At 38.9% G+C, this 26,530-nt stretch overlaps 1 protein-coding gene across 1 annotated transcript in view; it reads right to left on the bottom strand.

Moving 5' to 3' along the window:
- The window catches only part of stard13.L (StAR related lipid transfer domain containing 13 L homeolog), a 193,771-nt gene that overhangs the window by 154,153 nt on the left and 13,088 nt on the right, over positions 1-26,530 (bottom strand). The window contains exon 3 of the mRNA XM_041582646.1: positions 8,675-8,812. Coding sequence (XP_041438580.1) covers positions 8,675-8,812 — 138 coding nt within the window. The remainder of the gene's footprint in view (positions 1-8,674; positions 8,813-26,530) is intronic.

Raw genomic sequence — 26,530 nt, 5'->3', positions numbered from 1 at the left:
GTAAACCCCTATTGTAAAATTTAAGGACGTAGGAATATTTTTTTTCTGTGAAGACCAGTTTTAGCATAGTGGAAAGGAGCTTTTCTAAAAAGGATGGGCAATGTCTATCCTATTGTAGAACTTTGAACCAGGGGTGTAACTAGCAGACCCTGCAGCTACAGGGTGGGGGCAGAGGATATAGGGGCCCCATGAGACCCTAATTCATATACAATATAAAATAAATATTGGTAAAACATGTCAATCTCTAGGCATTTTGGGAGCCTGAAAAATAATTTTCTGTGGGGCCCAGTAATATCTAGTAACGCTCTTGCTTAAAGGAGAAAGAAAGCTACAGAGGCATTTTATTGGCAATAGATTAGCTGCAATAGTGCAAGCTAGAATGCTATATTTATTCTGTAGAATGTTTTTGCCATACCTGAGTAAAAAGCTCTAGAGGATCTCTGTTTGTTTAGGATAGCAGCTGCAGTATTAGCTTGGTGTGACATCACTTCCTGACTGAGTCTCTCCCTGCTCACTTACAGCAGAGAAGGGGGGGAAGAGGAGCAAACTGAGCATGCTCACACCCGGGGCAAGGCAGGAAGGCAGGAAGTCTGATACAGAAGCCCATGTGTACACAATGGAAGGAAAGAAATGCAGTGTTTCTTTTGACAGAGGACTCAGAGCAGCATTACTTGAGGGTTTACTGATATATTTAGGTGGACCTTTCTGATAAGGCTTACTTAGTTTTAACCTTCCCTACTCCTTTAAAACACCTTAACTGCAATGCCATTTCACCTCCCCATTGACTCCAATTCATTTTGCAAACTTTTATGCAAAATACTGCAAGTTCTCTTATCACTACTAGTAAAGGAAATATGCAGTCACCCAAAATCGCACCCTAACTAGCCTGAACTGCTTCTTCCATAGCTTTTTACCCAAAAGGAGACACCCACTACAGTTTTGCGTACAGTGGTAAACACATATGTATGTGGCAGTTTAAGATGCTACAAATTATTTTCCTAGTTTTTGGTGTTGAATTCTGGATCTGAGCATAAGCTGAATGTTAGCCCAAAGTATGTCTCTTTAAGCAGAATTGTTATATCCATTATCTGTTCAGACTGTTGATGCAATCCAAAAGCACAAAGAAAAAGTAAATACAACTGTGTTTTCCACACATCATCAGACAGGACATAATGAGACGATTACCATTAGGGATTTGCTGATGATGTGTGAATTCGTAAAAAGGAAAGTTTCCATTGCCTTGAAATGTATAAACCATCTGAACTGATTCAGAAAAAAAACGCAGATTAACTGAAAGTAAGAATAGCAGACACTTCCATAATTCCCTGATCAGTATTCCTGCACAAATTGCTATAGCCCATACCATATTCATAAGCAAAATTTCACTCTAAATTGTGTACCAAACTCATTAAAAGGGCATGTAAAGGCAAAAAAATAACATCCCATTTTTACTTTCTTTAATGAAAAAGAAACCTATCTCCAATATACTTTAATTAAAAAATGTGTACCGTGTACAGAAACCTGACTGTATGCAGTGAAATTCTCCCTTCATTTACTGCTGTGGATAGGAATTATCAGATGGTCCCTAACTACTGAGCAGGGAAACAATCATACTTATGAACAGCAGGGGGAGCCCCCGCCTTACTTCCCAGCCATGCAGAACTCAAGCAGCTTTGTTTATGACGATCCCTAAGCAGCCCAGACCACACTGAGCATGTGCACAGTCTTAGTCTTGCAAAGATGTTTAACAAAGTATACAAGATGGCGACCCCCTGTAGCCAACTTTAAAAGCATAAATTATTTGATTGATTAGGCTTGTGGTGTAGTAAGTTCATGTTTATATTAGTATAATATATTTTATAGTATACAAAATACAGCATTTCTAGCCTTATTCTATTTTAGACTTTACATGCCCTTTAATTAAATAAGTGATGTAACCGCACAGAAGCCTCCAAATAAAATGTTTTTATTATTTAAAAAGGAAGAAAGATAGAAAGCACAAATTCTCTGAATATAGTGGGAGCTAATGAGATCATTTAAAAAAAAACTTTTATGAAAGGAAATTCAGTGGAAATGGAGGATGAATATATGATACAATGTCCAAAGTGAGCCCAGACCGTGCCAACATTTATAATACAAAACACAGAGTACATTATGCTGCCAAAGTGCAGGTATTATTTCATATTCTTTGGAAGCTAAGAATTATTTGAATGCTGATTCTGATGGCTTCCAGTTTTACCACCGAACATGACTCACCAAACCTCATCATGAACTTCTGCCTTGATTTTCCCAAGCAGTAACTGTGTTGTCAAAGCAACACACATTTCTATTTGTACATTACAACAGCGAGTACATGTTACCCATTAGTCTGAAAAACCCTGTATGATTCATCTAAACAAACAGATATAAGTATGGAATTAGCAGAAGAATATACATATATTAATGAAAATGACTAAAGTCATTGATCTCCATTCTCCAACAATCAGTTCTGGTGATGTTCCTTAACTACATTTCTTAGCAATCCTCAAGTTAAGTTCCTCTAGGACTACAACTTTATCACATGCCACCAAAAGAAAATGTTATCAGTTGCCAAAGGGGCTATAAACATACGAAACGGTACATTCGTTTGGAGTCATGGTGAAAGTTGTAAAAGTTTTTAAAGGTATTCTGTCACAGGAAAACATGTTCTTTTCAAAAAGAAACATCAGTTAAAGGGCAAGTCAACACCAAAATAAAAATTTGCCTCATCAAAAAAAACATAATTCTAAGCAACCTTTCAATACACACCTATTAAAACATTTCAGTGCTTTTAAAGTTATTTGTAAAAATGTTTGATATTAAAAGCAACATTTGCTGAACTCCTTCTGTTACTTTTTAAACAATGTTGCAAAAGACTGGTCTGTTAATCAGCTGCTTGTCTTACATTGTGTCAACAGTCTTAGCCACCAGGGACAGAGAATATATAGGGACAGACAAACGCTGCTTTTCAATTATATATACTTATACATATACAAAAACATTAAAACCATAGATAATGTGTAAAGAATGTACATTGCAAAGTTGCTTAGAATAATATTTTCGTTTATTAGGCAAATGTTTATTTTGGGGTTGACTTGTCCTTTAATATTGCTTCTCTAGCACACTTCTGCACTGACATGGGGCTAGACATGTTGTCAGTTTCCCAGGTGTCCACTAGTGCTCTGATAAACTTTAGTCACTCTTTACTGCTTCACTGCAAGTTTGAGTGATATCACCCCTGTCCCTTTCCCATCAGCAGCCGAACAAAAGAACAATGGGAAGGTAACCAGATAAGTGTTTCTTCTACCTTGTTCTGTAAAGCATAGTAGCAGAGGGGGGTTGGCGGATCCAGTGTCGGACTGTGATGCCAGGGGCCCACCAGAAAACCATAGATTGTGGACCCACCAGAAAACCTCAGATTGTGGGCCCACCAGAAAACCTTAGACCATGGGCCCACTATCCAAACTATTATTTTTCCTCTCCTGACTTAACCTCTTTATTCTTCTAGTCTTTTATATCTACTTACTATACTCTATTATTCCATTATCAAGCCTTAAAAATAGGGAATGACCATGAAATAGGCCAAATGGTTAGAAGCAAGAGGCCCACTGACACCTGGGCCCACCGGGAGTTTTCCTGGTATCCCGGTGGGCCAGTCTGACACTGGGCGGATCTTCCAAAAGAAACATGTTGAAGTTGATGCTCAATGTTGGCTGAAAAGAGGTCCTGAAGCAGTGTAAGATGACATTTTCTGATCTCACTGTGATACTTCACTTTACAGATCAAGGTGGAGGAAATTGCCATGTTTAGGTGATCTCTGGAGGGGGTTCCACTTATTCCGTAGGGTTCATTCTTCTTTAATGAAAGACCCTAGTTTTTTGAAACCACAAACAAACAAAAAACAAAAACAATAGCAGCACAATTTGCACTTATTGCTAATACACATTAGCAATAAGTGATCACATGAGTCAAGTCCACTTTAAAGAAGAAGTTCACCTCCACATTAATTTGATTATTAGCCTTCCTGGCCCCTACTCTTGCAAGACAGAACACTAAAACAAGAAATTTCCACATCCCCATTGTTTAGTTACACTAAGGGCAAAACCATAAGAGACACATTATGCCCAGCAGAAGTATACCCCCCGAAACATCCAGGTACTCAAAGAGTACAAAGAGTACCTAAAAAGGGCACTTTTGCTTGTATGGGGTGTATTTGTTGCTCCTCGATTATTAAAGGGGAAACTGTGCAACACCCGACACAAGGCACCCCTATAAAAATTAAACATTATGCTACTTGCAATACAGAAAATGTAATATACCTACTAAAATGCCCATGTGGCAAGGGGTATATAGGCCAGACAAGCAGGAGCATAAAACTAGGATTAAAGAACATAGGGGAAACATCCGAAATTTTAAACAAGGAACTCCTACAGATACTACTGTATCAAGACACTTCAATAATGCAAACCATAACCAAACACAGTTGAAGTGGATGGTATTAGAAGTAGTCCAGCCCTCACAAAGGGGAGGTGATATGAGACAATATTTATTACAAAAAGAGGGATTCTGGATAAAAAGATTAAATACCTTATACCCACAAGGCCTGAATGACAGCTGGAATGTAAAATGTTATCTTTGAGATTTTGTAACAAAATGAACCACTGCAACAAGGTTTTCTTTTAATTTGCAACATAACTTCCCGCGTAACAATATGCATTCGTTACAATTGCCTGCTTGCAATAATGTATTACCCTGTAACACAATTGATACATATTTCCGTTTCCTTTACAGATAACTAGTTTGCCCAGTATGAAACAATAGAATACTTCATAATGAGTGCTATAATACTACGTAATGGTAAGATGGGCAACTACATAATATAGAATATATTTGTGGTATAATGTGAATTGATTTCTTTCAACCAAGCTAAGTATTGCAACTTAGAAAACACTGATCAGTGATATAAAACAACGTTTATTTTCAGGTGTGACTATTCCAAGGTAGGCCATTGAAATGGCAGTACCATGAACTTCTAATTGTTTAATTGTTTGACACACCCACTTGAACTCCCACACACCTGCACGGGGTGCATCACACTAAGTGGAACAATGGACTGATTGGACACTGATGGACTTTGCACAACTCCCTAAGGGGAGGTCTTTTACACTATTTCTGTATAAATGTTTTTTCTTCGTGTGTAAAATATAACACTTGATAAAGGGCCTTGAGCCCGAAACATGTCGTGGCAATAAAGCACAATTAGCAGCAAGCACTGCATTCATGGCTGTTTCTCTCAGTAACTCCAATTTCAATTGATTATTAGCCTTCCTATTCTGGCTCTTTCCGGTCTTCATCTTAAAATCCTGTCTGGTTGTCATTGGTCACTATCCACAGCATTGATATAACTGTCTGTAAGGCTTCAGTTTAATCAGTGTTATTTTGTGTTGGTTGTTTTTTCTTTTCAGGTCCTCTACTATTTCACTTTGATTTCAAAGCTGCTCCCTGGTTGCTAGGGTCTAAAACTAATTTAAAGGCCAGTTCGAATGCTGCTGCCTACACAATACTAAACGTTAATGTCAAGGTGAACAACCCCATTTTAATGTAACAATGGCATCACCTGAATTTTGAAATCGGAAATAGAAAATGTGCTTTAGTAGAACAATTACCAAACATTCTGAACACGCGGTAAATACCAACACAAAAAGGTCAGGAGGAGCTGAAATTTCCCACGCCAAATCTTCCAACATCAACAACTGTGGTTAAGATGCAAATTCCGAAACATTAAAAGCCCAATGTTCAAATAACACGATTTATCAGCTTTTCATTTCCTGTCTGTACTTCCTTTGGCTCGCGAGTTTACTTGGACATAGGCCCTGAGCAATGTCGGTGAACTCTTTGTCTAGTAAATAAAGGCATATTTCCCTCTGTGTTTTAAGTCAAATTTACATAAGATATTTATAGCAATGCAGTAATTGCTGCCATATGGTTTTGTAAAAATGACCTTGGAAAGACTCTGCATGTGATAATGAAATGTGTTGTGCAAGGACTCATTGGGTCACTTTACTGAAAACTTTAACTACTAGCAAAGCGTATTCTGATGACAGCTGCGCTCACTCTGATGCAGCTGCTTTTATGTCTCTTCTTGAATAAATAAATCAACACAATTTTGTCTTGGCAAAAAAACACATAGAGACAATGGGAAAATACAATTACAGTGAGAGGAAATCACATGAGGGGACTGTACAGTAGGGCAGGCAAAATCCGTTGCAAAAACAGTGTGTGCCAATCTCTAATTTGTGGCCCTTTTAAATTGATGGAGAAAAAGAAAAATATGTGAAAGATTACTATTGTTGTACCGTGTTAGCCAGTAAAAATGTTACAAGGCAAACTTTTTGAAATAAAGTGGCATAAAGGTGATACCTTTTTTCGGCTAACAAAGATAATCATCGAAAACTTTCAGAACATTATAGTTTCGAACTTGAAAAAGGAACTATAATGTTCTGAAAGCTTGCTATGATTATCTTAGTTAGCCAATAAAGGTATCACCTTAATACCACGCTGTTATTTTTTTAATTTCAAATGGGCAGATTACTAAAAATCAAACTCGGCATCAAAAGGGTTGCCCTGAAGTGCAATATTTTTATTAACTGATGAATGTGTCAGTCCATGAGTGGTTAGACTACTTTGCAGAAGTGCTTCTGGGCCAGTTAAAAAAAAAGAAACTCAGCTCCTAATGTTGGCAGCATTGTTTTCTTGCTACCTCTAATAAAGTGCTGCTTGAGGAATAGAATTGAGGAGTCATTTATGAAGACTCTGGAGCAAGCACATGGAAGAGTAAAATATAGCGTGAGGTGCAGAGTGCTGCACTGGTGGGCAGCGCCAATTCTGGGCGCAGAGGCAGCAGCCCAGATGCGGCCCCCTCCTCTCCCACTCCACTCTTAAAAATTAGCGTCGGAGCGGGTCTAAGGGAGCAGTATCGCTAGCGCAGTAAGTGCAATGGCGCTCTCTTCACTAGCATAGCCATATTTCCGGGTTAAAACCCAGGTTAAAGTTACAAGAGGCGCTTTTTGCCGCCCCTTGTAACTGGCCACTTGCTGCCGTCTGAGGCAAGGGCTCACCTTGCCTCATGGCAGAAGCGGCCCTGCTGGTGAGCATAAGGCAGCCCTGTCCTTACTTTCATTGGCCAAGTGCAAAGTACAGAGATTCTTTTCATAATGCAACCACCCGCACTTAGTGATGGGCGAATTTATTCACCAGGCACGACTTTGCAGAAAATGTTCGCGATACGCTGGCCGAAAAGCCGGTGCTGTTTCATGAATTTCTTGCCGTTTCACGAATTTTGTAAATTTTTCGGCTAAGCAAAACAGGGCAAATTCGCCCATCACTACCCGCACTCCCTATGTGTCTGAATGAAGCACGTTTTAGATGATGGGTAGAAGGGGGTAATGTATACATGCCATCCCTGCCCGCCCCTCAAGAATGTAGTGCTGACAAATACTGGCAGTGTTGTATTCTTGGAGGAATACCGACGGGTACTGAAAGTGCGGACAAAGCCATGGTTGCTGGCTTCCTGGTTTTGACGTGTGCGTACTTCTCTTTTGGAGCAGCGCGTCTGATGTCATTAGATGAAATTCAAATATTTAAGGTGCCACGATAACTTTCCCATTGCCCAACGTAGGTCTATTCCTAGTTCTTGGGTGCGCTTCTTGTCTGAATTACTGTTCCTTGACCCTTGCCTGTCCTTGATCATTGCTGTATTGCTGTCTCGACCGAGCTTTGCCTGTTTTCTGACTATGCTTTTGGATCCTGACTCAGTACCATGCTGACTGAATGCATATTGACCCCTGCCTGTTCCATGACTATGCTTACTCTTTCCCCGTTCCTCTCATCACACATTCTGGTTTCCTTGCCTGCCCAGAACTCTCACCTTGGTTCTCTCACTTTAAGACCTGGCGGCATTCGAGTAGCAAAGGGCTCCTCCCGATGTGAAAGACGGCTGTTATAGGCAGAAATGTAAGCCGTGACCAGACATTTGGGGGGTTATTTATTAAACTCCGAATGCAAAAATCACAAAAATTTGTGATTTATTTTATAAAATCTGACTTTTAAAATTTTTTACAGAATTTATTTAACCCCAAGGATGGAAAAGTCTGAATCAGAAAACCCTCCATCTCAGACCTGTCAAGGTTGCATATAAGTCAATGGGAGAAGTCCCAATGATTTTTTGATGTGGGTTTCGTGCAATACCCCAGAGTTTTTAGGGAAAAAACATAAGAATTCTTAGTTTTTGGGTTAAAAATCAGAAAAAAATTGTGAAAATCTGATTTTTGGGAAAATGTAATAACAAATAAGGGTAAAAAAATCCAAGTGGATTTGATCAAAGTTTGTAGCATAAAATGTTGAGATAAAATCGGACTTTGATAAATAACCCCCTTGAAGTTTGTTCTGGGTTTTGGGATATGGAACGTAACAGGAACCACACACACAGGCCTATTCTCTATTGATCAGTCATTGTTACCATCTACAGATCTCAGTGGCACAATGACAGATCTATAGAAAACTGTCCAATTGCACTAATATCTATTTGCGCCATGAAATAATTGGTCTTATATCAAATAGCCAGCTTTGCATTTTCTAAAAAAGGAATCGATCTTACCAGTTGTGTGCAACAGTCTGTTGGGATCAAATGTAATTGGGAAGCACCAGCCATGACTGCTTCTTCGATGTCTACATTTAGCTGTTCCAGCTTCATCATCAGACATGTCATAGATTCTGACCACCGAATTCTTTCCTCCTGTTCAGATAAAAAAAAAAATTAAAGGATTTTCAGCAAATGAGTCCAAGTTTTCTTTTGCATTTCCATCATTTTATGACATAGTTCATGATCGTAACCTGTTAGAATAAGCCCAGCGTTAAACTGTACATTTTGTGCCATATCCAAACTCTGGTACCAAACCCAGCTCAATAAACCTTTGACACACACATGAACTTGTGGCTTAGTTCCCTTTACATTCTTTGTTTCAGTAGATATTTGCCCCTGGACTCCTACACTCTTCACCCTTAACAGAGGGTTCGATGGCATGACTGTGGGCAGAAATGAACAATGCTACTCTTTACATAAGAAGGGCATATTATATTTTTTTCATGATTATTATAAAATCAGCATGCGATGGGACTTAAAACTCAATGGTACCTTCAAATGATAATTATATGTATCACTGCACCTGTGTCGTTGCTCACCTCTCCTAAGCCCAAGGTTGCTTTAAGTCGATAACACAAAGATTTGTTTATATAGGTTTTATTGCGGAGGAACTGCAGAGAAAGAAATGCTTCTTAGAATGAAATAAAGATATTAAGAAAACATGGTGTCAGCACTTAATACACTTCAGCTTGCCTTCAGGCAAAAAAACGACATTGAAAGTGTACATAAAGCTGATGGTGAACAATAATTCTATTCAGCCGAGGACTTTAATAGTAGTGTGTCTGTCTGTTCTACTTGCCTGCAAGACTTTGATCGCTGCCAACACATTTCAACCTAAAATGCTGGAATGTTGCAGAAATCTGAAGTCACTTTAATAAGAAGTTCTTGTTCGGCACTAGGGTCAGGGTGATTACTTTCTCAATGAAACCACACAGGCAAGTCAGCAATTAGACATCTTGGTAATGGCGAGCCCCATACGCACACGGGGTTATGAGAAATGATCCCAAAGATTGTTTCTGTCAGCTCAAATGACCTTTGGCTTGAAAGCAACATTATTTCTGAAATGTAGTATTTTTTGTGCTCGCTTTTAATGTTTGTTTGCTATAAATCCATGCGCGAGTTGATTCTGAGCCCCTTTGGGGATGCTGTTAGAATTAAAACTGGATTGAAGCTATAAGCAAGTCTGATGCTAAAGAAAAGTTCATGTTTAATCTGTAGCAACCCATTTATTTGCTTTAATCGACATAATGAGTTGCCTTTTATAGTTTCATATTTGCAATTAATTGATGCAGTTGCATAATTGCAATATTATATATACAGTATGGTGATATATATGGTTCGTTTTGCAAGGGAAAAGTAGCGAACTACAACTGTAGGAATCCGTGTCTTAAAAACAAACAACATATTTGCAAATTTTAGAGGAAAACGCTAGCGAATCAACGCTAGCACAACTTCGCAACCTTACGCTACCCCTGAGTGGAACTTCGGATTTTAGTGAATTTGCGGAGCGCTGGCGAAACTACGACTGGCGAAGTGCGGCGAAGTGCGGCGAAGTGCGGCGAAGTTGCGCCTGCCGCAACTTCGCATCTTAGTGAATTTGCCCCTTTGAGTACTAAGGGCCGTCCCTTGGGACCATACGATTCACGGTGCTCACAGACAAACCAAAGGCAACAGACATGTTAGGTCAAAGTCCTGTCTTTTACTCCCATACCTCTTCCTGTTAAAGTTAGAGCTGCAGTATTTCTGGTCATGTGATCTTTAAGGGATCACACTGACCATGACAAAATGGTGGCTCCAGGAAAAAAATGTAAAAGGGCATTATTTATTAATATCTATACTTTGGGGTTATTTACTAAATTTGGAATTTATGTCATATTTTATTTAAAAAAACCACAACCAAAAAAATCCCAAATCCCTCTAATTTTTAAGGCTTTGTTCCTGAATCTCTCACATTTGCCCAAAAACCCTGAAAAAGTCAGATTTTCAGGTTAAACCCAGCGCAGACCACAAAAACTTCAAATAGAGATAGGTGCCTCACCCATTGACTTATACAGGACCTCGACAGGTCTGAGATGGTGGGTTTTCGGATTCAGGCTTTTTGCAGCATTGGGCTATAACAAGTTTTACGCAGACATCAACTAGCATTCAGCAAAGAAAACTCATGGCACCAAATAAGTCTTATATTGATTCTGGTCGTGGCTGAAGGCATGTCCTGTACTGTTGAGAAGTATGATAATCCATATACTCTTGTAGTGGCCCTTAGAGCAATGTATATCATAGAAATACAAAGGATGTGTTTAATGTTGGCCTCATGTCATTTATTCCATTGGTCACTTTTTAATAAGTGGTGTAATATTAACTATACAGCCAATCACTGTTCACTATGCACATTTCAATTTTTAATGGTCAACGCTGGTGACGCAATGTCACATACTGTACCAAAGGACCTCAGACCTTTAAGGGTCAGGGCACACGCTCAGATTTGGGGAGATTAGTCATCCAGCAACAAACCTCCTCTTCTTCGGGGTGACCAATCTCCCAGAACTGTCTCCCGCCGGCTAGAATCTTCGGCAATTGGTGTGCTTCATTTTCAAAAGTTGCCTCACAAGGAAACTTCTGGCAACTTTGGAAAACGAAGCACTCCGAGTATCCGGCGACAAATCTCCTTTTCTTCGGGGCGACTAATCTCCCTGAACTGCCTGCAGCCAGCTAGAATGTAAATCGCCGACGGGAGGCAGTTCGGGGAGATTAGTCGCCCGAAGAAGAGGAGATTTGTCGCCGGGCGACTAATCTCCCCGAATCTGCCTGTGTGCTTTGACCCTAATAAGAAGCATTCTCATGGGGAGATGATTTACCGTATATTGGATTGAGATTATTCCATTAATAGTTCAATGATGCAAAGTAAAGACACAAGACAAGCTTTGGGTTGTACAACATGAGGACATAAGGTCATAAAAAAGGGCTTTGAATAAAATAACCTCTGGCATTAAAACAGTACAGTATCATTTTTGTCTCTTTTGAAAAAAAGATAAAAGCGAGCAGTTCTCTCGACTCTTGGTCATGAAATCCATTTCATTTCTAGACAAATGGTATTTTTACCCCCCTCCCCAAGACTATGGATTTTTCAAATGTTCAGTAAAAAGGCAGTGCTGTTGCCAAACACTTGACATTTCTGTCATCTGTCCCTGGATACATTTAGAAAGATTATTCTCATGCTATGGCTCATTTACTTTGCAGTTTGCTTTCTATACCCTTGCTACACCAGTAAAAGCTAAAAGCTCTGTTTGTGTATTACCCCAGGTATCATCTATATATCTATGTAGCAGAATTGTGTTCCATGTACGTAACTGCTCTTGTGCAATAAAATGTATGTGATTGTACACTTCTACAAATAAAAATATATAATAGTAGCACTTTCCCCCATATGTAATAAAAGGCACTAGGTTTGCCCAGTAGCAGTAAACTATAGCAACCCATTTATTTGCTTTTAAACAGGTGACAGTAAATTCTATCTGCTGATTGGTTGCTACGGGTTACTGCTCCTGGGCAAACAATGCATTATTTGTGTTGTTTTTTAAATTGATTTACTTATTGTTTAGCAACTCTGCAGTTTGGAATATCAGCAGTTATCTGGTTGCTAGGGATCAAAATTAGCAACCAGGGACTGGGTTGAATGAGACAAGTATATGAATAGAGGGTCTGAACAGAAGAAAAAGTAACTATAAAATTGTAGGCTCACATAGCAATAGTCTTTTTGGCTGCTTGGTCATTGACCCCCATTTTTAAGTTGGAAAGCAGGCAAATAATAAATAAACTGTAAAAAAAATGAAGACCAACTGAAAAGTTGCTTGGCCATTGTATAATGTAGTCAAAGTTACTTAAAGGGCAGTGGACGACAGGTAGATTTGTCGCAACTATGCACGACTGCGGGCGACAAATCTCCTGAAAATGCTTCTCCGTTGAAAATACAGTGAAACCTGTACCCTGATTTAAAGTTTTCCCACATTTATATTTTTTATTTGTGGTCCCACCAATTTATAATGCATTTCAATGGGTGCATTTCCCTGATTTTAAGTAATGTTTTCCTGGATCAAAATTTTGTCCTGATGTTCCCAAAAAAAGCTCTATGAATGTTATAATTTGTGAAATAAAAAGGTTTCAAATAGTAACCAGGTGTATATTTTGCCATGGTTCTGCCTGTAAATACTCACTTCCAATGAGTCTGCCCCTTATACAGTCCTGCACCAATCACTTATTGCTTTAGGTTGTGCATGTGACTGACATAAAGGCCTTGCACAAACCCCCCATAGTGTAACATTAACACTGCAATATTTAACCATTGTTATTAACACAGTAAATATTGTATCTCAAAGTAAAACGCATTTCCCTGATTTTACATTTTCCTGGATTTTACATAATTTATTCCTGGTCCACTGAAAAACATAAAAAAATGGGGGTTCTACTGTAGCTGAAATCACTGGTGGTAAAACCAAAATATCGCCTCCCGAGGCAACTTCGAGCGTCTTTGGAAGAATAAAGTGTTGTGCTGGTTTTACTGCCAGCGATTTCAGTTATTTTCAATGGAAATGCATTTTCTGGAAATTTGTCGCCTGCAGTCGCGCATTTTTATCGCAGGTGACAAATCTACCCTTCGGCCACAGCCCTGAAGGTGAACCAACCTGCTCACCATGCTGTACTAGGAGAGAAAATAACCATTTTCAGTATATCCAGGAATTTATGAAATTTTCACAGAGGTTCTGCTTGGTAACGGCACCATTTATTAAGGAAAAGCATTGCAGGACAGAATATGTATTTGATCACATTACAAACAGCACACGGTGTTCTTGTTGGGCTGAAGCAGAGACCTAAGAAATCTGATACCATCTGCCAGTATTCTGCCTGCTGAGATCCACGCTCCCTCAGTATGAAATCTATGTCACTTAAATGGATCTTGGTCGCTTTCTGGATAAGGGAACAGGAATGTACACAGCTGGATGTGATTCAGATCATTGTGAATTATATGATTTAATAATGTACCCTAATGTTAGCTGGGAACTGAGACAGCCTTGGGGTAGTGTAGACAGGGCACTAGGAAAGATAACAATGGGGTGACAATGCATTGGTAAAGAAAAAGCCCAAATAAATAATAACACTCAATATTAATTGAGTGTTATAAAATAAGGGGCACATTAACTAAGTTCAAGGGAAGGATTAGAATATTCGAAGTATTTTTTTGGCTACTTTGACCATCGAATTGGCTACTTCGACCTTCGACTACGACTTCGACTTCAAATCGAACGATTCAAACAAAAAATCGTTCGACTATTCGACCATTCGATAGTCGAAGTACTGTCTCTTTAAAAAAAACTTCGACCTCCTACTTCGTCACCTAAAACCTACCGAGCATCAATGTTAGCCTATGGGGAAGGTCCCCATAGGCTTTATAGCAAATTTGGGATTGAAGGAAAATCGTTTGATCAATGTATTAAAATCCTTCGAAACGATTATTCCTTTGATCGTTCGATCGAATGAATATCGCTAAATCCTTCGACTTCGATATTCGAAGTCAAAGGATTCAACTTCGAGGGTCGAATATCGAGGGTTAATTAACCCTCGATATTCGACCATTAGTAAATGTGCCCCTAAGTGTGTGGTTACAGCACTTGAAACTGAGGCTTCTCTTCACCCACTTTTCAGGTTTCAATGAGCAATTGTTTTCTGCAATATCAGTATCGTCCTCTGCAGTTGCACAGAACAGTGTTTTAGTGCCATCTACTGCATTCAGCCTCACTACACAGCCGCTATCAAATGGATGAAATTTCTTCTAGTCATTTTTGGACATCGCTGCACAGCTAATCTCATTTAGGGACATGGCCGATGGGGAGATTTGTCATCTGCAATAAATCTGCACTACTGCAGACTAAAAATCTCCGGAAAATGCTTATTTACTGGCAATATTTGACATTGCCGGTGGTATTGTAAGATCTATGTGATTCAAAGTCACCCAAAGTCTCCTTGGAAGGTAACTTTGTGTGACTTTAGAAAGACAAAGCAACACAGAGGTTTTGCCACAGGCGATTTTAATTATTGCTGGTGGAGAAGCATTTTTTGGTGGTTTTCAGTAGCGCAAATTTATTGCGGCAACAAATCTCCCCGTAACCCATTACCCTTAGGCATTTCACACCATCTGCAAGTCCTCCGACACACCAAAAACATACAAGTTAATTAGTTCCGTATAAAACCAGCCATGTTGAATGTGATGCAAAAAGAGCTGCAAGTGCATCTATGCAAAAATGGACAAAACTTTTAGTATAATGATGCCATTCATTAAAGGTAGAAAGACGCCCTTGCACTTCCATCTATAGTAGTTGCACTCAGCATCAGTGTGTCGGATCCTGCTCCTCTTCTGAATGAACCCAATGAAACACTGGAAATACAGCCACCTTTAAGCTAGCTGTAATTCCAGGGTTACCCCTGCAGGCTGCGTCAATAGGTGATGCTGGTATTGTGTGTGCCAGAAAACTTCAAAAAAGTCTAGAACAAGACTGAACCCACGAAGTAGTGAAGCAGGAGTCAGATTGTAAAAGGGTTAAACGGTTTACATTTTATTTTCCATAATTAAGAACCAAGGCCTATGAATGACTAAGGGGCCGATTCATCAATAGTCGAATATCGAGGGTTAATTAACCCTCGATATTCGACTGGGAACTAAAATCGTTCGACTTCGAATATCGAAGTCGAACGATTTAGCGCTAATCCTACGTTCGATCGATCGAAGGATTTTTCGTTCGATCGAACGATTAAATCGTTCGAATCGAACGATTCGAACGATTTTAATCCAACGATCGAAGGAAAATCCTTCGATCAAAAAAAGGTTAGCAAGCCTATGGGGACCTTCCCCATAGGCTAACATTGACTTCGGTAGCTTTTAGCTGCCGAAGTAGGGGGTCGAAGTTTTTTTTAAAGGGCAAGTACTTCGACTATCGAATGGTCGAATAGTCAAACGATTTTTCGTTCGATTCGTTCGATTTCGTTCGAATTCGAACGAATTTAACCAATTCGATGGTCGAAGTACCAAAAAAATACTTCGAAATTCGAAGTATTTTTCATTCGAATCCTTCACTCGAGCTTAGTGAATCAGCCCCTTAGTGTCCCTGGTAGACACAAAATGCGTCAGGCCTTGTTTCTTAATTATGGAAAATAAAATTTAAGCCATTTAACTAGGGACGGGCACATTTTTTCGCCTTGTTTCGCCGCGGAAATGATGCCCATAGACTTGTATGGTGTTGTGCGTAAAAAAAAAAAGACGTGCGTCAAAAATATTTCGTGCGACAAAAAATGTTCAACGCCCATAGACTTTAATGGGCGTCGGCGACATTTCGCTGGCAGCAAATTTTTGGCGAAACGAAACGGGTCGAATTCGCACATCCCTACGTTTAACCCTTTAACAATCTGACTCTGGCTTCACAACTTCGTGGGTCTAGGCTTGTGCCAGACTCTTTTGAAGTTTTCTGGTGTAACGCATCTAAACTTAGTATATACTGGTTACATAATTGTATATGGTATTGTGTGTGGTCAAATAATGCATTGTGGGAAAATCATGGAAAATTGCATCCAAAATTGCACTTTGAACACTGAACTTGCATTCATAAATAAACCCTGTACACTGTAAACTCTACTGGGACCTTGAATGTGAATGATGTATAATTTATGTACGCAGTGCATATGGAAAATATAAATGTTAAATAAATAACTACATAAACTATTCTCTATAAGTAAAGAGTAAGAATAATAACAATAGGATGCCCAAACTATTCTCTATATGTAAAGAGTAATAAGAATTATAACAATAGGATGCCCAATCAGTGTTAGGATTTGCAGCAAACAAAGCACCCCGAGCATATTGTTTTGCTTGCTAGCGCAGCCAGCAACTAGACAAAGAAGTTTTTCTAAGAAGACATTAGTGGGGCTAACAGCTGGCAAATTTACACTAGTGCAGAAACCTATAGCATACCTCCCAACTGTCCAATTTTTTGTCCCGAGCCAGAAAAAAGTACAATGTTTCTGAAATATAATTAAATAATAGGCTTTTGACAGAGGGCCCAGAATATTCACCAACTGCACTTTGATATATTTGTAACAATTTAAGATGAGTAACGATACAATTGTAACTATTTAAGATAAACAGGTCTCTTGGGGAAACCGCAATTCACCTTCATTAGTAAAACTGTAATGACATTTATAACCTTACCCACAGAAATGTGTTCAAACTTTCCATAACCTGTCCTATCGCACTAATATCCACCATAATGAAGTGTTTTGAGAGGCTGGTCATGAGACACATCAAAGGCCTGCTCTCACCATCTCTGGATCCACGGCAGTTCGTCTACCGTTCCAATCGCTCAACGGACAATGCCATCGCCACTACCCTGCACTTGGCACTTACTCACCTAGACAATAAAGGCACGTATGTACAAAGTATTTGTAAATTAGCCCAGCTGACTTGGAATTTTGAAGAGGGTGGTGCCCTAACCTACCTATGGCCCCATCGAAACAAACCCACCCCAATAGTACACAAGCACAAAAATATTTCTACTTTTTCTTTATAGCCAATCTGTTTACATGGGTGGTGCAAAATATGTGCTGTGATTGGCTATCCGGCAGCCCCTATGTGGGCTGACAGCCTACAGGAGACTCTGTTTGGCGGTACACATAGTTTTTATGCAACCAAAACTTGCCTCCAAGCCAGGAATTCAAAAATAAACACCTGCTTTGGGGCCATAAACAAGGGGTTGGTGAGCAACATATTGTTCACAAACCACTGGTTGGGGATCACAATATCAGTATAGGTATTGGACCTATTATCCAAAACCTGAGGTTTTCCTGATGAAGAGTCTTTCCGCAATTTGGACCTCCATATCTTCAGTCTCCTAAAAATCATTTAAACATTAAATTGTTTTCCCACCAATAGGGCTCAATTAGTTGGGATCAATTACAAGTTAGTGTTTTGTTATTACAAAGAAAAATGATTAAAATGGAGTCTACGGGAGACAACCTTCTTGTAATTCAGGGATTTCGGGATGTTGTATAACGTATCCTATACCCGTACCATGTATTAACAACACATAACACCCTTGTCTGATGGTCACAATTAGTGCTGATCCACTATTACAGATGTAACAATTCTTAGATAAAAATCAGAACAATGAGGTTGCATACAAATGTATCCTAACCATGCCTAGTATTCACTGGCTTGTCTGCCCAACTTACCCCCCACATATGGGTAAGCCCTAAAACCTATGGGGTCTGCAGTATGATCTACTAACCCTTTTTTTACAGGTGAACCACATTCAAATGTTTAAAGAGTTGGGGAGCAAAACAAGCATGAAAATAGTTCCAAGGGGTGTTAAATTATGGCTTGGATTGGCTATTTGGTAGCCCCTATGTGGACTGGCAGCCTACAGGAGACTCTGTTTGGCAGTATATCTGGTTTTTATGCAACCAAAACTTGCCTCCAAGCCAGGAATTCAAAAATAAGCACCTGCTTTGAGGCCCCCAACAGAATTTGTAAGTAAATGAGGCTCACAATGTGTCATTAAAGGGGCTGTTCACCTTTAAAATAACTTTTAGTATGATGTATAGAGTGATATTCTGAGACAATTTGCAATTGGTTTTAATTTTTTATTATTTGTGGTTTTTCAGTTATTCAGCTTTTTATTCAGCAACTCTCCAGTTTGACAGCGATCTGGTTGCCAGCGCCGTTCCTGTGGACATTGCCGCCTGAGGCTGCTCCAGTAATGCCGCCCCCCCAGCCGATTACATTTCATGGGGGAGAGCAATTGCGCTTTCTCGTCCTAGTAAAGCTGAATTTCTGGTTTAAAAACCAGATATTCAGCTCTTAAAGGCACCAGGAGCGGCTTTTTGCTTCCCCTGGAAACCTAGCTGGTGCTGCCGCCTGAGGCGAGTGCCTCAGCTTGCCTTATTGGCGGATCGCCTCTGCCGGTCGCTAGGGTCCAACTTACCCTAGCAACCATGCATTGATTTGCTTAAGAAACTGGAATGTGAATATGAGAGAGCCTGAATAGAAAGACGAGTAATTAAAAGGTGGCAATGACAATATTACAGAGCAGTTGTTGCTATATGGGGTCAGTGACCCCCATTTGAAAGCTGGAAAGCGTCAGGAAAAGAAGGAAAATAATTCAAAAACTATAAAAAAACAAACAATGAAGACCAAGTGAAAAGTTGCTTAGAATTAGTCATTCTATAATATGCTAAATGTTAATTTAAAGGTGAACCGCTCCTGTAAGTGCTGTTTTAAAAAGTAAGCATTCGTATGATTTAATAACTGTAGAAGAGATTTCTGTATTGCCTTGGGACACTTCCATATCCTCTGCACGTATAACGTGTGTCTGACATATGGTTTTCTACGATATAAAAATAAATGATGATGATGATGATGATGATACTGAGTTACAATAACAAATCTCCCATAGAAAATATATAACGTGAGAATTCCACAGTGTTGAGGTGTCCAATTTGTGTTTAAACACACACTTTCCTTAGCGAATACCAATCTCAAATTAGATTAGGCTGAAAGCCTCCATGAACTATAACAGGGAGATTTCAATGACCGGAGAACATTCTTTATCTTGTTATATAGTATAATCGCTCTGGCAAGTTTTTACAGGTTTCTGACAGTTACAGTTTTTTATAGACCTGGCCATTGAGAAATATGCTGAAAAATGTATCAATAATCGCACAGGAATTCTGGCGGTGAAGAGTAAATATGTAATTGAATCCAGTTCATCTGCTGACATACCTCTGTGTTGTTATGGCTTTATGTATTGTGGATAAACCCCCCTCGGCAAACAAGTGTTAACAGACAATGTCAAGTTCACCGGAGCACAGTCCCCTGTTTTATACCGAATAGAGAAGGATTAAAATGCTTCTTCTTTTTTTCCTCATTAATTCTTTATTCATTAAAAAAAAGTAGCTTCTAAATGATGTTATTTATTTTTTTTTTTTTTTCAAGTAACTGTTATATTGCATAATTCTACAGACAAGATGTATTATAGACCGTAGATAATGTGCCTGCCTTAAGGTCCCCATAGACTGAAAGATTTCTCTTGCCGAACGACTAATTTTAGGGAAACCCGACCAATCCTTCGAAATTATCGTGCGGTTAGTGGGATTTGAACGATCGTACATCTTACGATTTTTCGGCCGACATCTGTCAGGAAATTGATCGGCCAGGTCAAAAAATCTTTGTTGCTCCCAGTGCAATCTATCTATGTTTGCAGGGCCAAGCAGGCAGCTCCCCTTTGTTTTCTTGGCAAATTGGTCTTTTTAGTTGATGGTCAATTCGTACGACCGTTCCGAGAAGATCGTGGTCTCCCGATGAGGATCGGATCTTTTAAAAATCTCAACATCTATGGCCAGCTTTAGACAACCTTACTTATCTCTCCCATTCACCTAGGAAATCTGTAACAGGTATGTAAAGCCAAAAGCAAAGCTGAATCTCTAAGATAAAGGGAAATTGATTGTCCTGGTGGGTCTTGTAAGGCTGCCGTTCTCATGCCAAGAGTATACCTAGAACCCTGCCACAAACAAGACAGAATTGCTGTTGCTTTTGCACAACCTGGAAAAGGCAGGTGGAGCTGTTCTCATGTCAAGATGATATCAAGGCAAACTTAAAGGAGTAGTAAACCTTGAAAAAATAAATGTAAAATTGCTGGGGTGCTTTTTTGCCATTTACTTTTATTTTTTTTTAAGCTTTTATAAAAAGGGTTGTTCACTTTTAAATTAACTTTTAGGGTGATATAAAGAGTGATATTCTGAGACAATTTGCAGTTGGTTTTTATTTTTTATTATTTGTGGTTTTTGAGTTATTTAGCTTTTTATTCAGCAGTTTCTAGTTTGCTATTTCAGAAATCTGGTTGCTAGGACCTAACTACCCTAGCAACCATGCATTGGTTTGAATAAGCGACTGGAATATGAATAGGAGAGAGCCAGAATAGAAAGATACCTAATAATAAGTAGCAATAACAATAAATTTGCAGTCTTACCGAGCATTTGTTTTTTTAGATGGGGTCAGTGACCCCCATTTGAAAGCTGGAAAGAGTCAGTTGAAAAGTTGCTAAAAATTAACCATTATATAACATACAAAAATTTAACTTAAAGGAACAGTAATAGGAAAAAATTAAAATGTTTTAAAGTCATGTAAATTCAAGGTACTGTTGCTCTGCACTAGTACAACTAGGGGCACATTTACTAAGGGTCGAAGTGAATTTTTGAATTCAAAAACTTCGAATTTCGAAGTAATTTTTGGGTACTTTGACCATTGAATAGGCCAAAATTCGATTCGAATTGAAAAAAACTTTGAATATTCGACCATTCGAAAAACGAAGTACTGTCTCTTTAAAAAAACTTCGACTTCGACACTTCACCACCCTAAACCTGCCGAATTGCTATGTTAGCCTATGGGGACCTCCTACAACCTATAGCCAGTATTTGGCTAAGTTTTTAGAAGTTGAAGCTTTTTTTTTGAAAATCGTTTGATCGATCAATTAAATTGTTCGAATCGTTCGATTTGAATTAGATTGTAAACGGCTAAATTCACTCAAAAAAACTTCGACTATCGAATTTCTACAATTCGATTTTTACCACTTCAAAATTCGACCCTTAGTAAATGTGCCCCCTAGTGTGTTTGCTACAGAAACGCTACTATAGTTTATATAAACAAGCTGCTGTGTAGCCATAGGGGCAGCCATTCAAGCACAGGATACACAGTAGATTACAGATAAAACCTTTAGAAATTATTGGTTTAATTTATTTAATGGGAAAAGTGAAAAGTTAAAGACATAGTTGGCTATATATTGTAAAGTTACTTTATGTGCATATATGATGTGGATGTATTAAAGATGAACTAAAGAAGTTGGCTAGAAATATTGAACATTATGCTTTGGGCTTCTATATCAGCCCAAGGCAACCACAGCCCTTTAGCAGTAAAGATCTGTGTCTCCAAAGATGCCCCAGTAGCTCCCCATCTTCTTTTCTGCTGATTCACTGCACATGCTCTGTGCTGCTGTCACTTACTGAGCTTAGGGAGCCACTCACAATATACAGTACACATAGAATAGAAATGTCACAATATAAGGCTGATTAGTAATTAATACAGATAATTACTTCATGGCAGCACAGAAACCAGTGCAATTAGCATCAGAATTTAATATTCAGCCTTATAGCATCATCTTATATTTGAAACAAACTTAATTTTCTGCTTGATCATTAGCTTCTCAACAGCTGCTCAGAGCCCACTGAGCATGTGAGTGTCACAGACACTTTTTAAGATGGTGACCCCCTGTGACAAGTTTGAAGTCCTGGATCATTGCTGTTGTTGACAAGATGAAACTTTATGCTGGTGCAATAAGTTCAGTATATAAAATATGACATTTTTAGCCACATTCATTTTTAGGGTTTAGTTCTCCTTTAAGGAGCCAACGTTAATAGCATCCCTATCCCTGAATTGGACCCTGAATATTTCAAGATACTGAACAAGGATGAAGAAAGATTATTTTGTAAGTGCAATACAAGAAAAGAATAGATGACTTCAGGAGTGCTAGGAGCAGTACTAGTAAGGAATGCCGCAACTGCAAGTGCCAAAAGGCTGTCTTGACCCTGATATAAGGTTTAACCTTCCAGCTAGCAAATAAACTGTCAGACGAGTTCTTTGGCTTCTTATCTGGGCAAAACATTGTATTTCTCTTCTTATCACTTACAAGACATTCAGGTGATGAATCTGCTGAGAACTTGCTGTTCCATTCACTGTTTCCACCATCTGACATTCTTTGATTTGCAAAAGTATTGGAACCTTGAACAATTCTTATTTTACCGAATAGCAAATTATATACCTAAGTTTTGTTCTCTGTGATATTTTTATTTCAAAATAGTGAAACTCAAAATAGTTTTCTTAAATATAACACGTTTTTATGTTAGGAAAACAAGAAATATGTTGTTGGCATGAATATGCAATCCTCACACTTAAGGGCAGAGACACACTCTGGGGGATTAGTCGCCCGGCCACAAATCGCCTCTTCTTCGGGGCGACTAATCTCCCCGAACTGCCTTCCCGCCAGCCGGCGGGATGGCACTCGGAGCGCTTTGTTTTCTGAAATCGCCCAAAGTTGTCTCACGAGGACACCGGGCGACTTCGGAAAACGAAGTGTTCCTAGTGACATCCCGCCAGCTATATAGATTCTAGCCGGCGGGAAGGCTTTTTGGGGAGATTAGTCACCTCGAAGAAGAGGTGATTAGTCACCGGGTGACTAAATCTCCTCCCGAATTCCGTCTGTCTCTGCTCTAAAGGAACAGCAACACCAAAAATAAAAGTGTAAAAGTAATTAAAATACAATGTAATTCGAGCTAAAAAAGGAGAAAAGGCACAAGTTACTTAGCAGATAACAGATAAACTCTGTAATAGAATCCAATGGGATTCTTCATCTGTGTATCTGTGCATCTGCTATGTAACCTGTGCTTTGAATGACTGCCCCATGACTACACAGCAGATTATATAAAATACAGTAATATTTCTAAATCAAATACCTCAGTTGTACCAATGCAGGGAAACGGTATATTATATTTTAATTACTTTAAAGGGGACCTGTCACCTAGACATAAAAAGCTGTATAATAAAAGTCCTTTTCAAATTAAACATGAAATCCAAATTCTTTATTTATTTTATTAAAGCATTCATAGCTGTTTAAAATTAAAATTCTCAGCTGTCATTCAAATTTTGCCTGCCCCTCATCTATGCCTTAGGCATAGAGGTGGGGCAGGCAATTACTTTCACTTTCCATTCAGCACTTCCTAGATGTCACTGCTCTCCCCACATTCCCCTAGTTCTCTAAGCACTTTTGTATTTTAAATTCATTATTTATTTTTTATACCAAGATATATTACTGTTAATATGAATGATTTTTTTACAGAAGCGCAACCTGCTGGTCATTTTCTGACCAGTCTGACCACCAAGTAGTCAAGGAAGAAAGAAAGAGGCTGCTTTGATGTTCTTCTGCTTAGGAAACATGTGAGAAAGGGGTTTTAATATTTTTTCTAAGCAGAAGAACATCAAGGCAGCCTCTTTCTTTCTTCCTTGACTACTTGGTGGTCAGACTGGTCAGAAAATGACCAGCAGGTGGCACTGTTGTAACAAAATTCATTCATAGTAACAGTACATTTATCACTTAATATCTTGGAATATAAACAAAATAAATAATGAATGTACATTGCAAAAGTGCATAGAATAACACCCTCATCAGTTTTAAATTCACGTATTTTAAAGATTTACTTATCCTTTAACTTTTTCGTGCTTGGGCCACTACCACTAGGTGTTGGCAATGTTAGATCTGAGATACACATTTTGCTTGAAACTTTGGCCAAAAACAATCTATCTTGTTCTAGTCTGACTTAAAAAAACCTTTAAAATAGAAGAAGAGTGACACATCTGCCTTGTGGGAAAAGGTGTGTTCAGGGAGTGTTATTCCATGACATAGTGGTGCCTCTATAACAGGAATGCTTCCTCTACAGGAATGTAGAACATTACATAAGTGTATGGGGGGGGGGGGGCATTCTTGCCTGAAATTGAAAAAAAATCTTGGCATATCAACTACTTAAAGGAGTGATTCACCTTAAGATAAATTCTAGTATGTTATAGAATGGCACATTCTAAGCAACTTTTCAATTGGCCTTCATTATTTCTTTTTTATAGTTTTTAAATAATTTGTTTCTAGCTTTCTAATGGGGGTTATGACACCTTTAAAAAGAAATGTTCTGTAAGGCTACAGATGTATTGTTTTTGCTACTTTTTATTACTCATCTTTCTATTCAGGTCTCTCCTATTCATATTCCAGTCTCTTATTCATAGCAATGCATAGTTACAAGGGTAATTTGGATCCTAGCAACCAGATTGCTGAATTTGTAAACTGGAGCTACTGAATAAAAAGAGCTAAATAACTGAAAAACCACAAATAATAAAAAATGAAAACCAATTGCTTATTGACTATCACTCTCAGGGCCGCCATCACAGGGGATACAACTGTACCGGGCCCGGGCCGGAAGGGGGGCCCGGCTGTGCTGCACTTTTCGAAAGAGTCAGACCCCCCTTGACAGCGCCGAAGTCGTACCGCTCTTCTGAAGTCCCTTACCGCCGAAAAGCCGAAGTCCTGAAGTCACAAAAACAGCTGGAATTGAAGTCCTGTAGCGGCAAAATGACCCGAGGTCACGAAAGGAGGCAAAGTTGAAGTCCTGAAGCCACAAGTTCAATTCTACTGAACACCAATGTGTGTTTTTTTATTTTCTAATCCCCTGGCCACCAATGTATTATTTTAATACCTGCCACCAATGTTTTTAAAAAAATATTCTTTGGGGCCCCAATTTTTTTTAACTTGTAAGGGGGCCCTGGTGCCAATTTTTTTTAAAAAAAATATTCTTGGGTCCCCAATTTTCTTTTAACTTGTAAGGGGGGCCCTAGCACCAATGTTTTTTTAAAAAAACTTTTATGGGGGGGCCTGGCTCCACAGTTTTAATAAAGGGGCCCTGACCATGAATGGCTTTTTATAACTTTTGTGTGGGGGGGTTACCTTTTTAAGCGCTGATTCTGTGTGGTCTTTTAACTGTGGTGTGGAGTGGGCGGGGTCTGGGGTGGGGCTTGGGGGCTGGGGTGGGCGGAGCCCAGGGGGCCCCAAAAATTGTGCTCGCTACACTCTACACTCTACACTCACTCTCTACATTATGCTAAAAGTTAACTCAAAGGTGAACAACCCCTTTAAAGCCCAACATGGCGCCAACAGGTCCAATATAATATATTGATCTATGGCATCTCACAGCAACCCTTCTAGCATTTGAGTTTCCTTATCACCAGTTGGGTTCTAAAGGCACCTAAGCAGTTGCAAAGCTATGAAACTAAATGAGTTGACTCCTTCAAATCTATAATTCCCAGTGACTCTGCAGGGAGACCGAGAAGGGGGATTACTGCTGGCACTCAGCATGTATGGGATTTGATAGTTTAGTCAAATATTTATTTGGGGGCCATGAGATAACAAAATCCTGTATTATTCCCAGTTTAGACAATTAATCCTCATGAGTCAATCTGGTCCTCTTAGAATATTCCATGGTTATATGGTACAGGTATGGGATCAATTAGCACAAAGTCGATTACAAGATTCATGACAAATCTCCCATAGAGTCAATTTAAAGTAAATAATAAAAAATTTTTAAATTATTTTCTTTTTCTCTGTAATAATAAAATCCATATTAGTGGCACAACAATCCTGATGGGTTTATTTAATGTGTAAAGGATTTTAAACAGACTAGGTATGGTGATGAAGATTATGGAAGGATCCCTAATCCAGAAAGCCCCAGATCCCAAAGCATTCAGGATAATAGGTCCTATATCTGTGTAATTAAAAATCTAGAACAGGATATATGTAGCAATGAAGATGTTGAAAACAGATTAACCCTAATATGTCTAAACGGTTACAAGCTTGAATTTCATTTGGATATTTTCAATTATTTTACAAAACTGTTGGTAGACATTTTCATCTTTGGAGTCAGCTGCATATAGCAATACGCTATCTGATAATTTTTTTAAAATTTGTTCTAACTCAGTGCCAAAAGCTGTTTGCAGTTGTTCTTATATAAGATAATGGCTTGTGGGATGCAAAGCTGCTTGGGTGAAGGCAGCAGTGTTTTTCTTAGTCTTACAAATGCTAAATTTGGGACTGTCGACAAATATTATAATTATTAGAAAAATAAGCA

This window comes from Xenopus laevis, chromosome 2L, assembly GCF_017654675.1.
Source record: "Xenopus laevis strain J_2021 chromosome 2L, Xenopus_laevis_v10.1, whole genome shotgun sequence".
NCBI classification, from domain to species: Eukaryota; Metazoa; Chordata; class Amphibia; order Anura; family Pipidae; genus Xenopus; species Xenopus laevis.
Note: the sequence above shows the minus strand (reverse complement) of the source record. Positions and strands in the feature narration are given on the sequence as shown.